General features: G+C 47.5%; 3 protein-coding genes across 3 annotated transcripts; 2 read left to right on the top strand and 1 right to left on the bottom strand.

Moving 5' to 3' along the window:
* The first annotated feature begins 110 nt into the window (after positions 1 to 110).
* LOC149442319 (histone H4) lies at positions 111 to 422 on the top strand. Its single transcript, XM_089656294.1, has one exon. The coding sequence runs from the start codon at positions 111 to 113 to the stop codon at positions 420 to 422; it is 312 nt and encodes a 103-aa protein (XP_089512420.1).
* A 3,732-nt stretch (positions 423 to 4,154) lies between these two features.
* LOC149442318 (histone H3) lies at positions 4,155 to 4,565 on the top strand. The gene has a single exon (XM_089656293.1). It carries the CDS (start codon positions 4,155 to 4,157, stop codon positions 4,563 to 4,565), a length of 411 nt encoding a protein of 136 aa, XP_089512419.1.
* A 5,971-nt stretch (positions 4,566 to 10,536) lies between these two features.
* On the bottom strand, positions 10,537 to 11,371 carry LOC149442317 (histone H1.01-like). The gene has a single exon (XM_089656263.1). The coding sequence runs from the start codon at positions 11,369 to 11,371 to the stop codon at positions 10,700 to 10,702; it is 672 nt and encodes a 223-aa protein (XP_089512389.1). The 3' UTR covers positions 10,537 to 10,699.
* Between the last annotated feature and the right edge of the window lie 4,563 nt (positions 11,372 to 15,934).

The raw sequence follows: 15,934 nt of genomic DNA, 5'->3' as shown, positions 1-15,934 counted from the left end.
TGACTCCGCCTCTTCCCAGGAAGGTTCCCATCAGGTCCGCTCAGGCTGTATAAAAGGAAGGCGGGCCCAGCCCAGAGCTCAGTCGGTGTTTGCAGCAGAGAAGAGTCGTCATGTCTGGTCGCGGTAAAGGAGGGAAGGGTCTGGGGAAAGGCGGCGCCAAGCGCCACAGAAAGGTGCTCCGGGACAACATCCAGGGCATCACCAAACCCGCCATCCGACGTTTGGCCCGCAGAGGGGGAGTCAAGCGCATCTCCGGCCTCATCTATGAGGAGACCCGCGGAGTGCTGAAAGTCTTCCTGGAGAATGTCATCCGCGATGCCGTCACCTACACCGAGCACGCCAAGAGGAAGACCGTCACCGCCATGGATGTCGTCTATGCTCTCAAACGGCAGGGACGCACTCTCTACGGATTCGGAGGATAAATCCTCATAACCGCCCCTCCCTTCATCGTCACAAAGGCCCTTCTCAGGGCCGCCCACCTTCTCATACAAAGGGCTATTGATTGATATTTTCCAGGGTTCTATCTGCTCCTTGGGGTAGGATTGCCGCTCATTCCAGTAAGGGGGGGGTGATGTAACCCGCTAACCGAATATCACTTATTTAGAAGCTTTGTTACAAAGAGGAAACCGATTTGGTTCTTCAGACATGTCATGTTTTCTCGATTTATTGTACATATGTATCTGGCAGTGTTATATCTGTAATAGATGCGAGTCTACAATATATAATTCTCACAGATCTGATCTAGAAATGTACAATTTCTTATAGAAATGTTTTACGTGATTCAGTAATCATCAGGATCTATTAGTGGATATTGCTGACTAATCGATAAATCTGCTTTGAATGAAAGGCGTTGTCTCCATCATCCAGTATTGCTTTTCTTGCGAGGAAAAAAACATGTATTCGGCGATTTTTATTCATAGTGCAGGAAGTTCAACAAAATCAATAAACTGAGAACTCCATCTTGTCGCATTTTGTGTACATTTGCAATGCTCTTATGATTTGTCTAATTGCAGAGCCTGGAATGATTAATCGATCGATTTTCCTTATCGGATTTGGAGGTAGAGGGCGGATTGTCTAACGTTCCATAGAACTCCGGTGGGAAATTGGAATTTATTAAGCAATGACAGTTATAGGTTTTTCATTCATATAAAACACCCAAATAGTTTGGGAGGAAATTATCTGATCAGGAAGATTTTTGATAAATCATTCTATTAGTTTTCTTCCGCCCAAAACGTTAATCCTTCAGCTCAAAAAAAAAAAAAAAAAAAAAAACTGCCTAACGATGTTTATAATCAGCATTGCTCAGCCCTAAAACAGATAAAAATAAACATTGTTTAATTTTGTATCTTTCTGTTTATTCATCTACAGGTCAAAGGGATGAACTTCAATATGCAGTTGGAGTCAGTTAACAGCAACCTGTCAAATATGTAATTTTTAATGAACTGTTCCTCTGTTTAACTCATTAACTCTTAATTTACTGTAATCGGTCCTAGTTAACTCCTTTTTATCTTTCCCCATTTAATTATCTTCATGATTATTTTTTTCTTTTTTTATAAATTATTGTATTAAAAATTATAACTTTTTTTAGTTTGCTTTGTTATTTTCACTCCTTTAAGCACTTCTCGTCCTCCCGTCTGTCTTGTACAGCAAAGTACCGGTATGCCGATGTGACTGTACCAACACAAGGGGACGCTGTGCGATCCCGGTAATCAGGACCCGGTGATCATGTGATCACAATAATGCAAAGCTGTTATGACTCAATCTTAAAACCGTTTATTGATATTTATTTGTACTCTGTATCCCAAAAGCGTTGGAGTTGCCGCCATCCATATGCAGGAAGAGAAGGAATAACGCAAATTGAACAGTGGGGGGTTTAGTATCACTTAACGGGGAAAAGGAACCTGGAGTTCTGGATTAAGTTGAACGATATCAACACATCTGCCAATTGTGTTAGTTTCCAAAGCATATGTTGGGATGCAGCTTTCCCTGATCTGACTAAACCATCTGGGGTCTATATATGACATCATGGATACAATTGTAATTTGTTGAGAATTGTTGTTCCAAAAATGATTGTTGTCTTATCAAAGGTGACCGGCCCGGACATGAGCTTCCAGAGTCCACACCCACATACTCTACCTCAACAGCAACATCTTCCCCAGGAGGAGCCTTGACGGAATGCACATTCCTCCATTTGTGGGCAAAAACCCAAACATCTCAAAACAAACTCCTTTTTTGGGCTCATTTTCAAACCTTAATACACTGGTGGAAAGCAAAATGCGGGATAATTCATGACAGCTGAGGGAATGCTTGAGACACACAGCCTATGAGCCTACTTATAGTAAATGTGCTGTGAGAATGTCTCAGACATTTGTTCAGCTGTCATAAATAAACACATGTTGGTCTAATGCATTTATCTCCTTTGATCATCAGCTCCATCTAGTGGCCATAAAGCAGAATTTTCCCGAATTACATCTATCAAGAAAATACCACATCGTGGCCACTAGATAGGGCTGACACAGGAAATAAACATATTATGTAAAATATTGGAAAAATCATGACAACTGAGTAAAAAAAATATATATGATGTGCGATAGTCTCAAGCATTTAAATAAAGAGACTCCTTTGTTAATGGAAAGGCTAGACGTCTAACAGAGAAAGAGATTCAGTCCAGCAGGAAGGTTGGGATTTTAAGAGCCCTATAAAGGTTTCCATTTGATGTTGATCCTTATATTCATATTTCTATTTGGAAGGGATGGTGGGAGATTTCATCAAAAGGTTTAGAAAGACATAACCCAACCGGTTATGATAAGGTGGGCAAAAAGGAACAAAAAGCCCCCAACTGGACCGATGCATGGCACAATGGAGTCTTTGTAGAACACGAGGTATTCACAATGTCCCATTCAATGCCAAGAACAAGGCAGAATCTTTGCTAGAATCTGGTGGTTCTGGATGCAGAGCGGGACAGAGGATACAGTGAAGGGAATAAGTATTTGCTCCCCGGCTGATGTTGAATGTTCGCCCCTCACAAAGAAATTATCGGTCTAAAAATCGAATGTTATGTGTATTGTAACACTGAGACAGAATAGCAACACAGAATTGTTGCAATGATAGGTGTATTATTCTGTAAACATGTTGCTGATTTCTAGGTACAAAGAGGAAACCGATTTGGTTCTTCAGACATGTCAGATTTTCTCTACCGATTCATTGTACATATTTATCTGGCGGTGTCATGATCACTTCTTATTTCTGCCAGTCATTTCACATTTCGTATTATCAATATTCTGAATGTGATATATGGGGGGGGGGGGGTCAGTGACTGCTACATGGCTAAAAGAGAGAGAAGCACACATCGGTCATTGTGACATGATCGTATACAGATCTGAGGGTGAAATATATAATGTTTTATAGAAATGTTTCACGCGATTCAGTAATCATCAGACATTCCTGATTAATCGATAAATCTGCTTGGAATGAAAGTGTTGGTGATTGTTCGCCGATAAATGTCTCATCTGATGATCTCCTTTGTTCTCCGTATCGGATTTGGCGGTAAGAGGGCGGATTGTCTGTGACGTCACATAGAATTCCGGCGGGAGATTAGAATGTAATTACAGATGAAGCAATGACAGTTATACTTTTCTTTCAGATAAAATAAATATTTTTGTATCTTTTTGGGAAGAAATGATCTGATCATCAGAAAGTGGATGATAAAGATTGTAGATAATCATTTCCCCAGAATCTCACCCTGAAAGCCTTTCTATTGTTTCTACCGTTTAGAATTGTCATTACAAACACGTGACAGCATTGTCCCGTTTTATCCCCTCCCCCTCCTTCATGTAATTTACTGAATTATGGACAGAATAGTCCACTCTCGGAGCTTCTAATTCTTTCATCAATAAGGAATTGTAATCTTTCATTAGACACATAATTCTTATCGATGTTTCCTCATTTGGTGGTGAGGAGATCCCAGAGAACCATGGCCGATCTAACAAAGATATTGTGCCTGTCTGGGCGGAGATTGTAAAAACTGCAGCTTTTTAAGTAAACCAATCAGAGGCGTGTGTTCATTGTCCAATCAGAGGGCAGGGATGTGTATAAATAGCTGTGCAGAGCGGAGGCGCATTACATTCGCAGTTCCCGGCAAGAGAGGAGTAGAGATGGCTCGTACCAAGCAGACCGCCCGCAAGTCCACCGGAGGGAAAGCTCCCCGCAAGCAGCTGGCCACCAAAGCCGCCCGCAAGAGCGCCCCGGCCACCGGCGGAGTGAAGAAGCCTCACCGCTACAGGCCCGGCACCGTGGCTCTCCGAGAGATCCGCCGCTACCAGAAATCCACCGAGCTGCTCATCCGCAAGCTGCCCTTCCAGCGCCTCGTCCGAGAGATCGCCCAGGACTTCAAGACCGACCTGCGCTTCCAGAGCTCCGCCGTCATGGCTCTGCAGGAGGCCGCAGAGGCGTATCTCGTCGGACTCTTCGAGGACACCAACCTCTGCGCCATCCACGCCAAGAGGGTCACCATCATGCCCAAAGACATCCAGCTGGCACGCCGCATCCGCGGAGAGAGGGCCTAGACCCCCCGCAACAGACATTCCACACAACCAACGGCTCTTCTCAGAGCCACAACCTCCCCCCACACAGAGCTCTGTACCGGGACTTCTCCGCCTTTCCCCCTCATGGCGCCTTTTACAATTCAACGCAATCTGGAGGCGCCCATTACAACATGTAAGGAACCAAACCGGTTTACACAACGCAGCGCCGTCTGTACATGGGGGGCGCCCGATGGGGGGGGATTTTTTTTTCCTTCCAAAGCAAATATTTTCTGTTCTCCTTCACTTGCCGGGTTTCTGTCTCGGCTAATGTGACCTCACTGCTGACGAGCAGGCAAGGATGCTGTGCAGGGGCCCCATGTCCTTATCAATGACGTCATGGGTGGTTCTTTTGCCAGCAGCTAGTAAATTGGGGTAAATGCTGCTGTCTCATCTCCACCTTAAGCTGTCTCCCTGCAATGCATTGACTTCCTGCAAATCTCAGGATAATTAGTCTATATCTATTTGTGGTGATTGATTCTCACCTATTTTTGCCTTTTCTGTGATCAGAGAATCAATCCATCGTTTGACTTTGGCCTGTCTGGTCTGGATTATATAATCTCCCAAAAAAATTACTATGATCCTTATCAATTCCTAATTGGGGCGGAGTAGAGTTGCACATTTGATCATCTCCCTATAAATATAGACCAGTTTATGGGGGAAGTCACAGATGGCTCTGTCCTGTGAGGGCATTTTCAGTTGAACGCAGCAGGAAGAACTCTACTGCACGCTGGATGGGCTGCAAACAGACACCCTGAGAAACGTCTACAAGTCTGATTCCCACTCCATGTACCTGTTTAATATGCCACCTCTACTCATATTACTATCCTTTGCTCTCAAAATCTCCTTCCTTTATCCCTCTTCTCCACCTCGATTTATACATCTCACCCTCCCTTCTACCATCTCCCTAGTACTGCTCTCATCTCCTGCTTTACTTTACTCACCAGCTGACCCAAACACCAGGACAGGAAGGCATGTGCACTGATATACATCCAGCTCCCAATTTACTTTCCTCACCCTGCTTCTCCTAACCTCTGGGGATACGTCCCCAAATCCTGGTCCTCTAGTATCTCACCCCCACACCAGGCACCCTCCTTCCTCCAGAAATAGCTGCAATCCACTCCATTTAATCTCAATCCCCATGCTCCTAGAAACCACCCTCCCTTTTTCCATGTGCACTCTGGAATGCCCGCTCTGTCTGTAATAAGCTCACCTCTGTCCATGACCTTTGTGTCTCCCACTCCCTTAACCTCCAAACAATTGCAGAAACCTGACTTCAAGCAACAGATTCTGATTCTCCAGCAGCACTTTCCTATGGAGGCCTTCTCTGGGCTCACTCACCCAGACCCAGTGGTAGGAAAGATAGTGGAGTTAATTTGCTTCAATCCCCACTGAGCACCTTTCAAGTCCTCCCTAATCCTCCCTCTATGCTTCTCTTTTGAGACTCTCTGCTTTCAGCTGTTTTCTCCTATTTCTCTGAGGATTGCAATGATCTACCGACGATCTGGACCGGTTTCCTGCTTTCTTGATGACTTCTCTGCCTGGCTACCCTACTTTCTCTTCTCTGAAATACTCACTATCATTCTTGGAGATTGTACCATCCCCATTAATGTGAACAACCCGGCTGCATCCCAACTCTTCAACCCAACCTCATCTTTTACCTTAATACAATGGACACGGTCCTCCACTCACTCTGATGGGATTACAGACCTTGTTTTCTCCCATCTTTGCACTCCCTACAACCTCACAAACACCCCCTTTCCTCTCTCTCATCACCTTCAGTGTCCTCATCTTCAAACACCTATCCCTCTGAACAGCAATTACCTGCAGAAACCTTCACAACTTTACCCCTTCTCTTTTCCACTCTGCAACTGACCGACTCTATGACAGAATCTCTCCCCTGTCCAGCCGTGACCTGGCCACTGCTTTACACAACAGTTTGCTTTCATCCACACTAGACTCACTTGCTCCCCTAACAACATGAAGCATCAGGCTGCACCATTACAACCGAGCAGACTGACACCAGAAATCTGAAGCGACATAGTTGTGCACTGGAGCGATTGTGTCATAAAACCAAATCTCAGCAAGCATTCACCGGATATAAATCTGCTTTCCTAACATACAATGCCTCCCTCCATGCTGCCAAACAAGCCTACTTTGTCACTTTTATTAATACCTTGTCATCCAGTCCTCGTCTCTTCTCTACTTTTAACTCTACTTTCTCTACCCAGTACCTTACTCACTGCTTACGAGATTGCAAATCATTTCAAAAACAAGATTGATGCAATTTGTAGGGGCGTCTCCACTACACAGACATCCATCCCCCTTAACATACCTTATACTAAACCTCCCTCAACACTTTCCACTTTTGACGTTGCTACTACCGTAGGTCACTAAAGTTTTCTCAGTCCGTCTCACTACCTGCCCCCTGGATCCTGTCCCCTCACAACTACTACGATCACCCTCTTCTTCCATCCTATGTTCCCTCACATCTTCAATCTCTCCCTCTCTAACGGTGCCTTCCCCATCCCTCTGAAGCATGGGCACATCCTTACTCCCATGCTTAAAAAGCCTTCCCTGGACCTCACAAACCTGAACTTAAGACCCATTTCCCTCTAAACTCATAGAACGCTTAGTGGACCCCAATGTCCCGAACAACCTCAGACCCATCTCCCTGCTCCCATTTACATCTAAACTCCTCGAGTGCTGAGTCTACACCCGCCTAAGCTCTCACCTAAACGACCTCCTCAATCCCCTACAATCCGGCTTCCGTCCCCTACACTCCACCGAAACTGCCGTACTCAAACTCTCCAACGACCTGCTAACCGCCAAAGCTAATGTCCATTATTTAGTGCTCCTACTTCTTGACCTCTCTGTGGCCTTCGACACAGTAGACCACCCCCTCCTCCTCAAAAAACTACACTCCCTCGGCCTCAGAGATTCTGCTCTCTCCTGGCTCTCATCCTACCTGTCACAACGCTCTTTCAGCATTACCTACAATGCTACCACCTCCCCCTCAAGGCTCTGTCCTCGGGCCCCTTCTCTTCTCCATCTACACCTCCTCCCTTGGCCAACTCATACACTGTCACGGCTTCAACTACCACCTCTATGCCGACGACACACAAATCTATCTCTCAACCCCCCACCTCACCCCCTCGGTCTCCGCCCGAATCACACACCTGCTGAGCGACATATCAGACTGGATGTCGCTCCACTTCCTTAAACTGAACCTCTCCAAAACCGAGATTCTTGTCTTCCCCCCCAGCCTGCACACCACCCCCCATTGACTTCTCTGTCACATCAAACCCGCCTCGCAGGCCAGAGTACTGGGTGTCATTCTGGACTCCAACCTATCCTTCCAGCCCCAAGTCCAATCTTTAACAAACTCATGCAGACTCCACCTCCGCAACATCACCAAAATATGCACGTTCCTAACCCCAGAAACCACTAAACAGCTCATCCACTCCCTCATCATATCACGACTTGACTACTGCAACTCCCTCCTCACTGGCCTGCCTCGCCGCTGGCTATCCCCGCTTCAGTCCATCCTGAATAAGGCTGCCAGACTCATTCACCTTTCCAACAGCTCCATCTCTGCCACCCCCCTCTGCCAATCCCTCCACTGGCTTCCGATTGCGCAACGGATCAAATTCAAAATCCTAACACTGACGTACACAGCTGTCCACCATACTGCCCCGAACTACATCACTGACCTAATATCCAAGTACCACCCAGCACGCACACTCCGCTCCTCACAAGACCTCCTTCTCTCTAGTTCCCTGGTCTCCTCCAGGACTTCTCCAGGGTGTCACCCATCCTCTGGAACTTCCTGCCCCAACCCATCAGATTATCACCTACTCTCCTCTCCTTTAGGCGCACCCTGAAAACCCATCTCTTCAGGGAAGCCTACCCCACCCCCTGCTAACCTGCCAACCTCCTCCACTCTTCCTACCACTCCATCCCCCACAGCAATCTCCTCCTGTACCACTATCCCCTCCCTCCTAGATTGTAAGCTTGAAAGAGCAGGGCCCTCGATCCCCTCATGTTTTGCATTGTGTTGGTATTGTTCTGTCACATGTTCTGTCCCCCTTTGTAATGTACAGCGCTGAGCAAACTATTGGTGCTTTATAAATACTGTATAATACCGTATTTGCCGGCGTATAAGACGACCCCCCTACTTTTCCTGCTAAAATGTAGTGTTTGGGCTATACTCGCCGTATAAGACTACCCCTCTTCCAATGCACACCAGTGGGAGGAATAGTGCCCCATCATTGGTATCAGTGGGGGGAATAGTGCCCCATCATTGGTATCAGTGGCAGGAATAGTGTCCCATCATTGGTATCAGTGGGAGGAATAGTGCCCCATCATTGGTGTCAGTGGGAGGAATAGTGTCCCATCATTAGTATCAGTGGGGGGAATGGTGCCCCATCATTGGTGTCAGTGGGAGGAATAGTGTCCCAACATTGGTGTCAGTGGGAGGAATGGTGTCCCATCATTGGTGTCAGTGGGGGGTGGAATAGTGCCCCATCATTGGTGTCAGTGGGGGTGGAATAGTGCCCCATCATAGGTGTCAGTGGGGGGTGGAATAGTGCCCCATCATTGGTGTCAGTGGGGGGGGGAATAGTGCCCCATCGTTGATGTCAGTGGGGGGAGGAATAGTGCCCCATCGTTGGTGTCAGTGGGGGGGAGGAATAGTGCCCCATCATAGGTATCAGTGGGAGGAATAGTGCCCCATCATTGGTATCAGTGACACCAATGATGGGGCACTATTCTTCCCACTGACACTTGCTGACTCTGTTCTCGTATGGTGCTGCTGCAGCCAGCATATGTGGTTGCAGCAGCACCTCTACACTGACCACTTACCTGCTGGTCCTGCACTCGATTTTCGCGGGGCCGCTCGGCTCCACCCCCTCGCCGGTGATTGGCTGCCTGTGTGCATTTCCTGAGCTACAGTTCTGGCGGCCAATTGCTGGTGAGGAGGCGGAGCCGAGCAGCCGCGCGAACATCCAGTGGCCGAACTGAAGGCGCAGCCGCGCTTCCTGGACCGGATCGTCGTGGGACCAGAACCAGGTAAGAAATAGCCCCTGCCCACCCCTGTACTTAGTGTCCCTTCCGTTAGGGGAAGGGGGAGGGCGGCGGCACCGCCCCCCTAAAAAGTGTCAGTATGCCGTATACCGGCGTATAAGACGACCCCCGACTTTTGAGAAGATTTTTAAGGGGTAAAAAGTCTTCTTATACACCGGCAAATACGGTAATAATAATAGTGAGGAAGGAGCTCAGGCGATTGTAGACTGACAACAACCTTCTTGACCCTTTAGTCTGGCTTTCGCTCACTCCACTGAAACTGCCCAACTAAAACTCACTAATAATCTACTAACTGCTAAAACCAATGGCCACTATTCCGTTCTCTTACTACTTGACCTCTCTGCGGCTTTTGATACAGTTGACCATCCCCTCCTCCTCAAAGGACTCTGATTTCTCCTGGTTCTCCTATCGCAACGCTCCTTTAGCATTACCTATAACTCTGGCTCCTCCTCTCCACTTCCTCTTTCTGTAGGGGTCCCTCAAGGTTCTGTCCTTGAACCCCTTCTCTTCTCCATCTACACCTCCTCCCTTGGTCACTTGATAAACTCCCATGGTTTTAGGTACCATCTCTATGCTGATGACACAAAAATCTATCTTTCTACCCCTCACCTCACCCCTTCAGTCTCCTCTCGCATTACTAACCTACTAAGTGACATTGGCATGGATGTCACTCCACTTCCTCAAACTCAATCAGAAACTGAGCTCACACAGCTTGTTGCTGATCATTCTAACCCGTCTAGAGGATGATGTGTCTCCCAATCATTGGAAGGATTCTCCTTAGAATGTTCAGAATGGCCGCATGAAATCCTAAAATGATCGACTAGAAGAGGAAATATGAATGTTTAGTCCCCCCGAGATCTCTCGGGCAGTGTTTGGGAATTGGATTTATTTCTATCAAATCTTCTAAAATTTGGAACAGATGACATGTGGAGAACTCAGCGATGTCGGTGTATGTATGGAGAGCTCTGTTGGGAGGAGGTGGGGGGCACTGAGAAGAGCCTTTGGGGGGTGGAGATGAAGGAGGTCGCCGCCCATTATTTCTTCTTCGGGGCGGCCTTCTTGGGCTTAGCCGCCTTCTTAGCCGCCGGCTTGGCCTTAGCGGGACTCTTGGCGCCTTTTTTCGGCTTGGCTGCAGCTTTGCTCTTCTTGGGGCTCTTGGTCACCTTCTTGGCTGCAGCCTTTGCTGGTCTCTTGGCGGCCGGCTTCTTCTTGGGGCTCTTGGCTGCGGTGGGGGCTTTGCTGGCCGCCTTCTTCTTGGGGGACTTGGCGGCCGGTTTCTTGGGCTTGGCCGCAGCCGATGGCTTCTTGTTGCTCTTCTTGGCGGCGGCCGGTTTGTTGGGCTTCGCCTTGGCGCCGTCGGGCTGCTTCTTGTTGATCTTGAACGATCCGGAGGCCCCATGGCCTTTGACCTGGACGAGGCTCCCCTTAGTCACCAGCGCCAAGAGGGCGATCTTCAGGCGGCTCTTGTTCTTGTCCACATCGTATCCTCCGGCGGACAGGACCTTCTTCAGGGCGGCCAGGGACACCCCGCTGCGCTCCTTGGAAGCGGACACGGCTTGGACGAGGAGCTCGGACACGGCGGGACCGGACGCCTTCTTGATGCCTTTCTTGGCTCCTCCTCCTCCGGCTGACGCCTTCTTGGCCGGCTTCTTGGCGGTGGCCTCCGCTGGAGGAGCGGCGGCTGGGGCGCTCTCAGTCTCCGTCATGACTCAGGAAATGTTTCCACAATAGTTCATTACAAATCACACGGCGCTCCGCCTTATATACAGACCTTCTAACACTGCGATTGGTTGACACACAACTCCACTCTGTCCTGCTATTGGTTACACATCAGACACGCCCACTGGCTGTCATTCCAGTGTTGGAGTATATTCTCTCCCTTCATGTGTTTCCCGGTAGATATAAAACCGATTTTATTCCGAAATAGAACGATGTCCGATGTGCACCGGGGAGCCGATCTGCTCCCTGGACTGTCACTTATCGGGGGTCACTTCCAGCTGTCAGGAGCTGCTCACGAGGCTGAACACAGAGGCTGCAAACACAACCATCCTCCGGAGTGGGGGGCCCATTCTGCCTTCTACCTGCTTGGGGGGGACACATTCTACCCACAAAACAATCTGCTCCCATCCCCCACTACAATCCGCTTCACATTACACGAGGGAAGAGGGGAGATCGCCAAACATTTCCCTCTAATACACAACTCGGCTCATCTCTAGCTGACTACAAGGAGCCGGGAACAAAAACATCGGCCGATCACAGGAGATCCTTGTGTCCTGTCATGGCAGACATTGGGAGACATACAAAGGGCTCCGCCCATTACAGGGTGTCAGGTGTCATGGCCTAGGGGTCATTATTGGATGATCATCACAAATGGACATTGAGAGCCAAATCCTGCCAATGACTTGATTGCCGCATTTCACTCCACAGCTCCATAGACTGCTCAGGGGGGAGGTTTGCTCGGAATCCTCGGATCTACAATAGGATTTGATGCTTTCAGTGATGGAAGTCAATCCATCACATTTGGATTTCCTGAGAGATCATTTCAGGAATAGGAAGTTTGCTGCAAATCCCATTCTTGTCTATCATGTGGGGAATGTGGAGAGGAAATGTCGGCTATTTGGAGGGGAATGAGCGGTGGGGTTCCTCTAAGACCAACACATGTCTACTGACCCTGACACTTCTTTTCTTTGTACTAACATGTAAAAGCCTCCAGGGTGTTCCCTTCTCCTCAGTCCAAGGAGAAAGAATTGCACCGACAAGAAGGGAATACACCAAACGATGGACCTGAAAACAACAAAGTATCGCCGACAGGAATCACTTGTTACAATGATTCCAATCCGGATACAATCCCCTCCCCAGATAAGCCATGGCCTAGTGCCCTATAAGTGACAGGGAGACATGTACCCCCCCCCCCCATACCTAAAAGACTGTTTTGTTTTGTTTTCATGTGGCATTGAGGACAGAAATAAAAGTGTACAAATTGTGTGAAGTACACAAAAAAAAAAAAAAAATAAACGCACAAAGCAAAAACAAAACAGACAAAAAACAATTTCTTTTTCGTAAAAGAAGAGGATTGCAGCGTTTTTTCTGCTCTCTGCGCTCCATCTTCGGTCTTTGTCCTGTTTAGTGTTCTCAGGTAGAGGGAAAGTAAAGGAATATTGCCAAATGTTGAGTTGTCACCAGAATATGACCATAAAGAGTTAAATACATCACCTGGGAGACTTCACCCCTTTGATGAATATGTCAGCTGTCATGCAACGCTCCTCCCCCCGCCATCCACCCCCCCCCCCCCCCAAGAGCACCGCTCCTCTCTATCCACAAAGCACGGCTCCTCTCTATCCGGGACGGACTAACCTGCACATTGGGGGGATGGGATGATTGGTTGCAATGCTCAACACTCCCATTAGGTGTCACTATATTTTACACACATAGACGGGAAGGATTTTCTTGTTACTTTAAATATGTTTCACTTTTCTTCTCTGCTTGATACATTGTTGCAATCTATCAACATTCGATTCCCCCAGAGATCATTTCAGTAATGAGACCTTTGCTGGAAATCCTAATATTATCTGCCATGTGGTGGATCGGGGTGTCCCTCTTTTACTCAGACCAAGAAGAAGGGAATCGTATTATTAATATTATTTACAAAATAAAAGTGCAACACTTTGTGCAGTGCTATAAAAAATATAAATGGAGACAATACAGCAACAATACAATTCAATACAAGAGGGTTAGGAGGCCCTGCTCCAGGGAGCTTACAATCTAGTACAGAGGGGCTGGTGGGACAAAAGGTAATAACTGCGAGGAATAAACTGATTGGAGAAAATAAAGAATTCATCAAAAGCTTTACCTGGAAATTGCTTTGGCATATCCCCCCCCCCCCATCCCCAGATGTACCTCAGCTAGTGTTGCATTTTCATAAGCTCACAGACACCAAGACCCCCCCCCCACCCCCACCCCCCCTGCACACTCGGCCTTTGTAAGAAATGAATAGAATAATAGGAACAATCGACAAACTATTGTACAAAATTAAAATCAGTTTTGGATAAAGAGGAGAAAGGGTAAACAGTTTTTCCTGCTCCCTGTGCCCCATTAGGTTCACCTTCTCTTTTTTCCTGTTTACTGTTATCAGGCAGAGTGAAAGTGAAGGAATTTGCCCAGTTTTGGGTTGTCACCAGAATCCTGGGAGGCTCATGCCCTCTAAATATGTCAGTTCTCATCTGCATCACAGCTCCTCTGTATCACATGTATTCCTTATGCAATGTGTTGCTTGACACAGCCAAAGACAGAGGGGAGAATACTCTCCATGAAAAAAAAAAAACACAAATGGGAGGAAAACGTGTGGGGTCCCTCCTAAATTCCGACTGGACCCTTGATCCGGGCACAGGCCTGGATGGGCAGGAAAGGGGGGAGGGTGAGGGGAATTGAGCGACCTCCCCTGCATCTTACCAGGCCATGAGCCATCAGCTTTGGGGGGGGGGGGGGGAGACAAGGGACTCTTCCACACAACCCTGGGCCGGTGATTATGGGGGTTTGCGGGCAGGCAGGCTCATTAGCATCTTTAATTGAATACAAAACAACAGTTTTTGACAAGTCTTAATACCCACTGCCATATAACTGATATACTGCTACATGGCGGTACAGGTGCGCAAAATTATGTAAATATACTTTTTTTGCATTTCCGGGTGGGGGGCGTGTGAGGCGTGCGACCGCCCTACCCGCTCCGCTGATCGCAGCCCGGGTGTCAGTCACCTGGTCCCGGCTGGTGATTACCTGCCAGTGCATGTTGATTGCCGAGGATCACTGACGGAGAGGAGGGCTGCTTTGTTTACCAACATCCCTCCTCCCTGTCAGCTTGGGCACACTTCACTGGATGGCTGAGCAGAGCGATCTAGAGCAGTGTGCTTTACAGTGAAGCACCCCCCTCCCCACCACCTAGAGAAAAAAAAATCATCCAGCACACAGTTAACCCTTTGATTGCCCCCAAATGTTAACCCCCTCCTTTCCAGTGCCATTAGTACAGTATCAGTGGGGTTTTGTTTAGCACTGATCACTGTATTGTTGTCACTGGGGAGGTCAGTGACACCAAGTCAGTCCCCCCCCCCCCCCCATTTTTAGAATGTCCACCGCAGTACCGCTATATGTCGCTGATCACCAACATTATTGTTAAATCAAAAACAAAAAAATTCCAGTATCTATACCGCCATTTGTAAACGCCATAACTTTCCCATAAACCAGTTATTTTACATGTATTAGGATTTTTTTTTGGAAAAGACATGGAGCAGAATACATTTTGGCCTACATTTATGACAAAATTTTATTTGTATTTATTTATTTTACTGGACATGTTGAACTGCTTCTACGCCATCCTATAGTAGAAATAACTTGTGAATCATCTTAACCAAAAATTTGCAGATGTCTATACTCCCCAGCAAAACATCTGCGTTTATGAGTCCTCATTAATTTTTCTGGCCGCCTTGCATTCAAACAATTTCTCCCCAGCAAGCGTGCCAGATAAGGGCTCAAGATGTAGAAGACCTGTGAGAGGGCAGCATACTATACATATAAGTTTTGGATTTAAGAGGGAAAAAAACATGTGGAGCCCCCCGAATGCCCAGACTAAATGGAGAGCAGTGGCAAGATAGTTTGGGACTTGGTGTCATAATTTTTCCATATGGGGTACCACTTACACATGGAAAATATTTATTCAAACGTGCCACTATTTAGACATTTGTACAATCTTGGACCAGAGACGTACTGGTACATCACTGGACTTTGAATGGTTATACCAGGATGATGCCTGCAGCTGCATGAAATTGTCCAAAATGTCTTGGTATGCCGACGCCTTAAAAGTTTCCTTCACTGGGACTAGGGGGCCAAGCCCAACCCCTTAAAAACAACCCCCACCATAATCCCCCCTCCACCAAACATTAAACTTGACACAAAACAATCAGGCAAGTACCGTACTCCTGGCAACTTCCAAACTCAGAGACGTCTCTGTTGTTGTGCTAATCTGAAGGCCACAAAAAGTTTGGAGGTCCTTACCGATTGACTGTGCAGACAGTTGGTGACTTCTACGCACTGTGTGCTTCAGCATGTGCTGACCCAGCTCTGTCATTTTAGGTGGCCTACCACTTGGTGGCTGAGTTGCTGTTGTTCCCAGTTGCTCAGGGGCGGACTGACAACTCATTGCCCCCCCCCCCCCCGGGGAATAGGGGATCACGGGGCCCCTGTGTCCTTGCCCAAACTCAAAAAAGCCTATGAAAAAG

This window comes from Staurois parvus, unplaced genomic scaffold (assembly GCF_062004578.1).
Source record: "Staurois parvus isolate SC_StPar_1 unplaced genomic scaffold, SC_StPar_1.0 ptg000897l, whole genome shotgun sequence".
NCBI classification, from domain to species: Eukaryota; Metazoa; Chordata; class Amphibia; order Anura; family Ranidae; genus Staurois; species Staurois parvus.
This window is presented reverse-complemented; position numbering and strand designations above follow the sequence as displayed.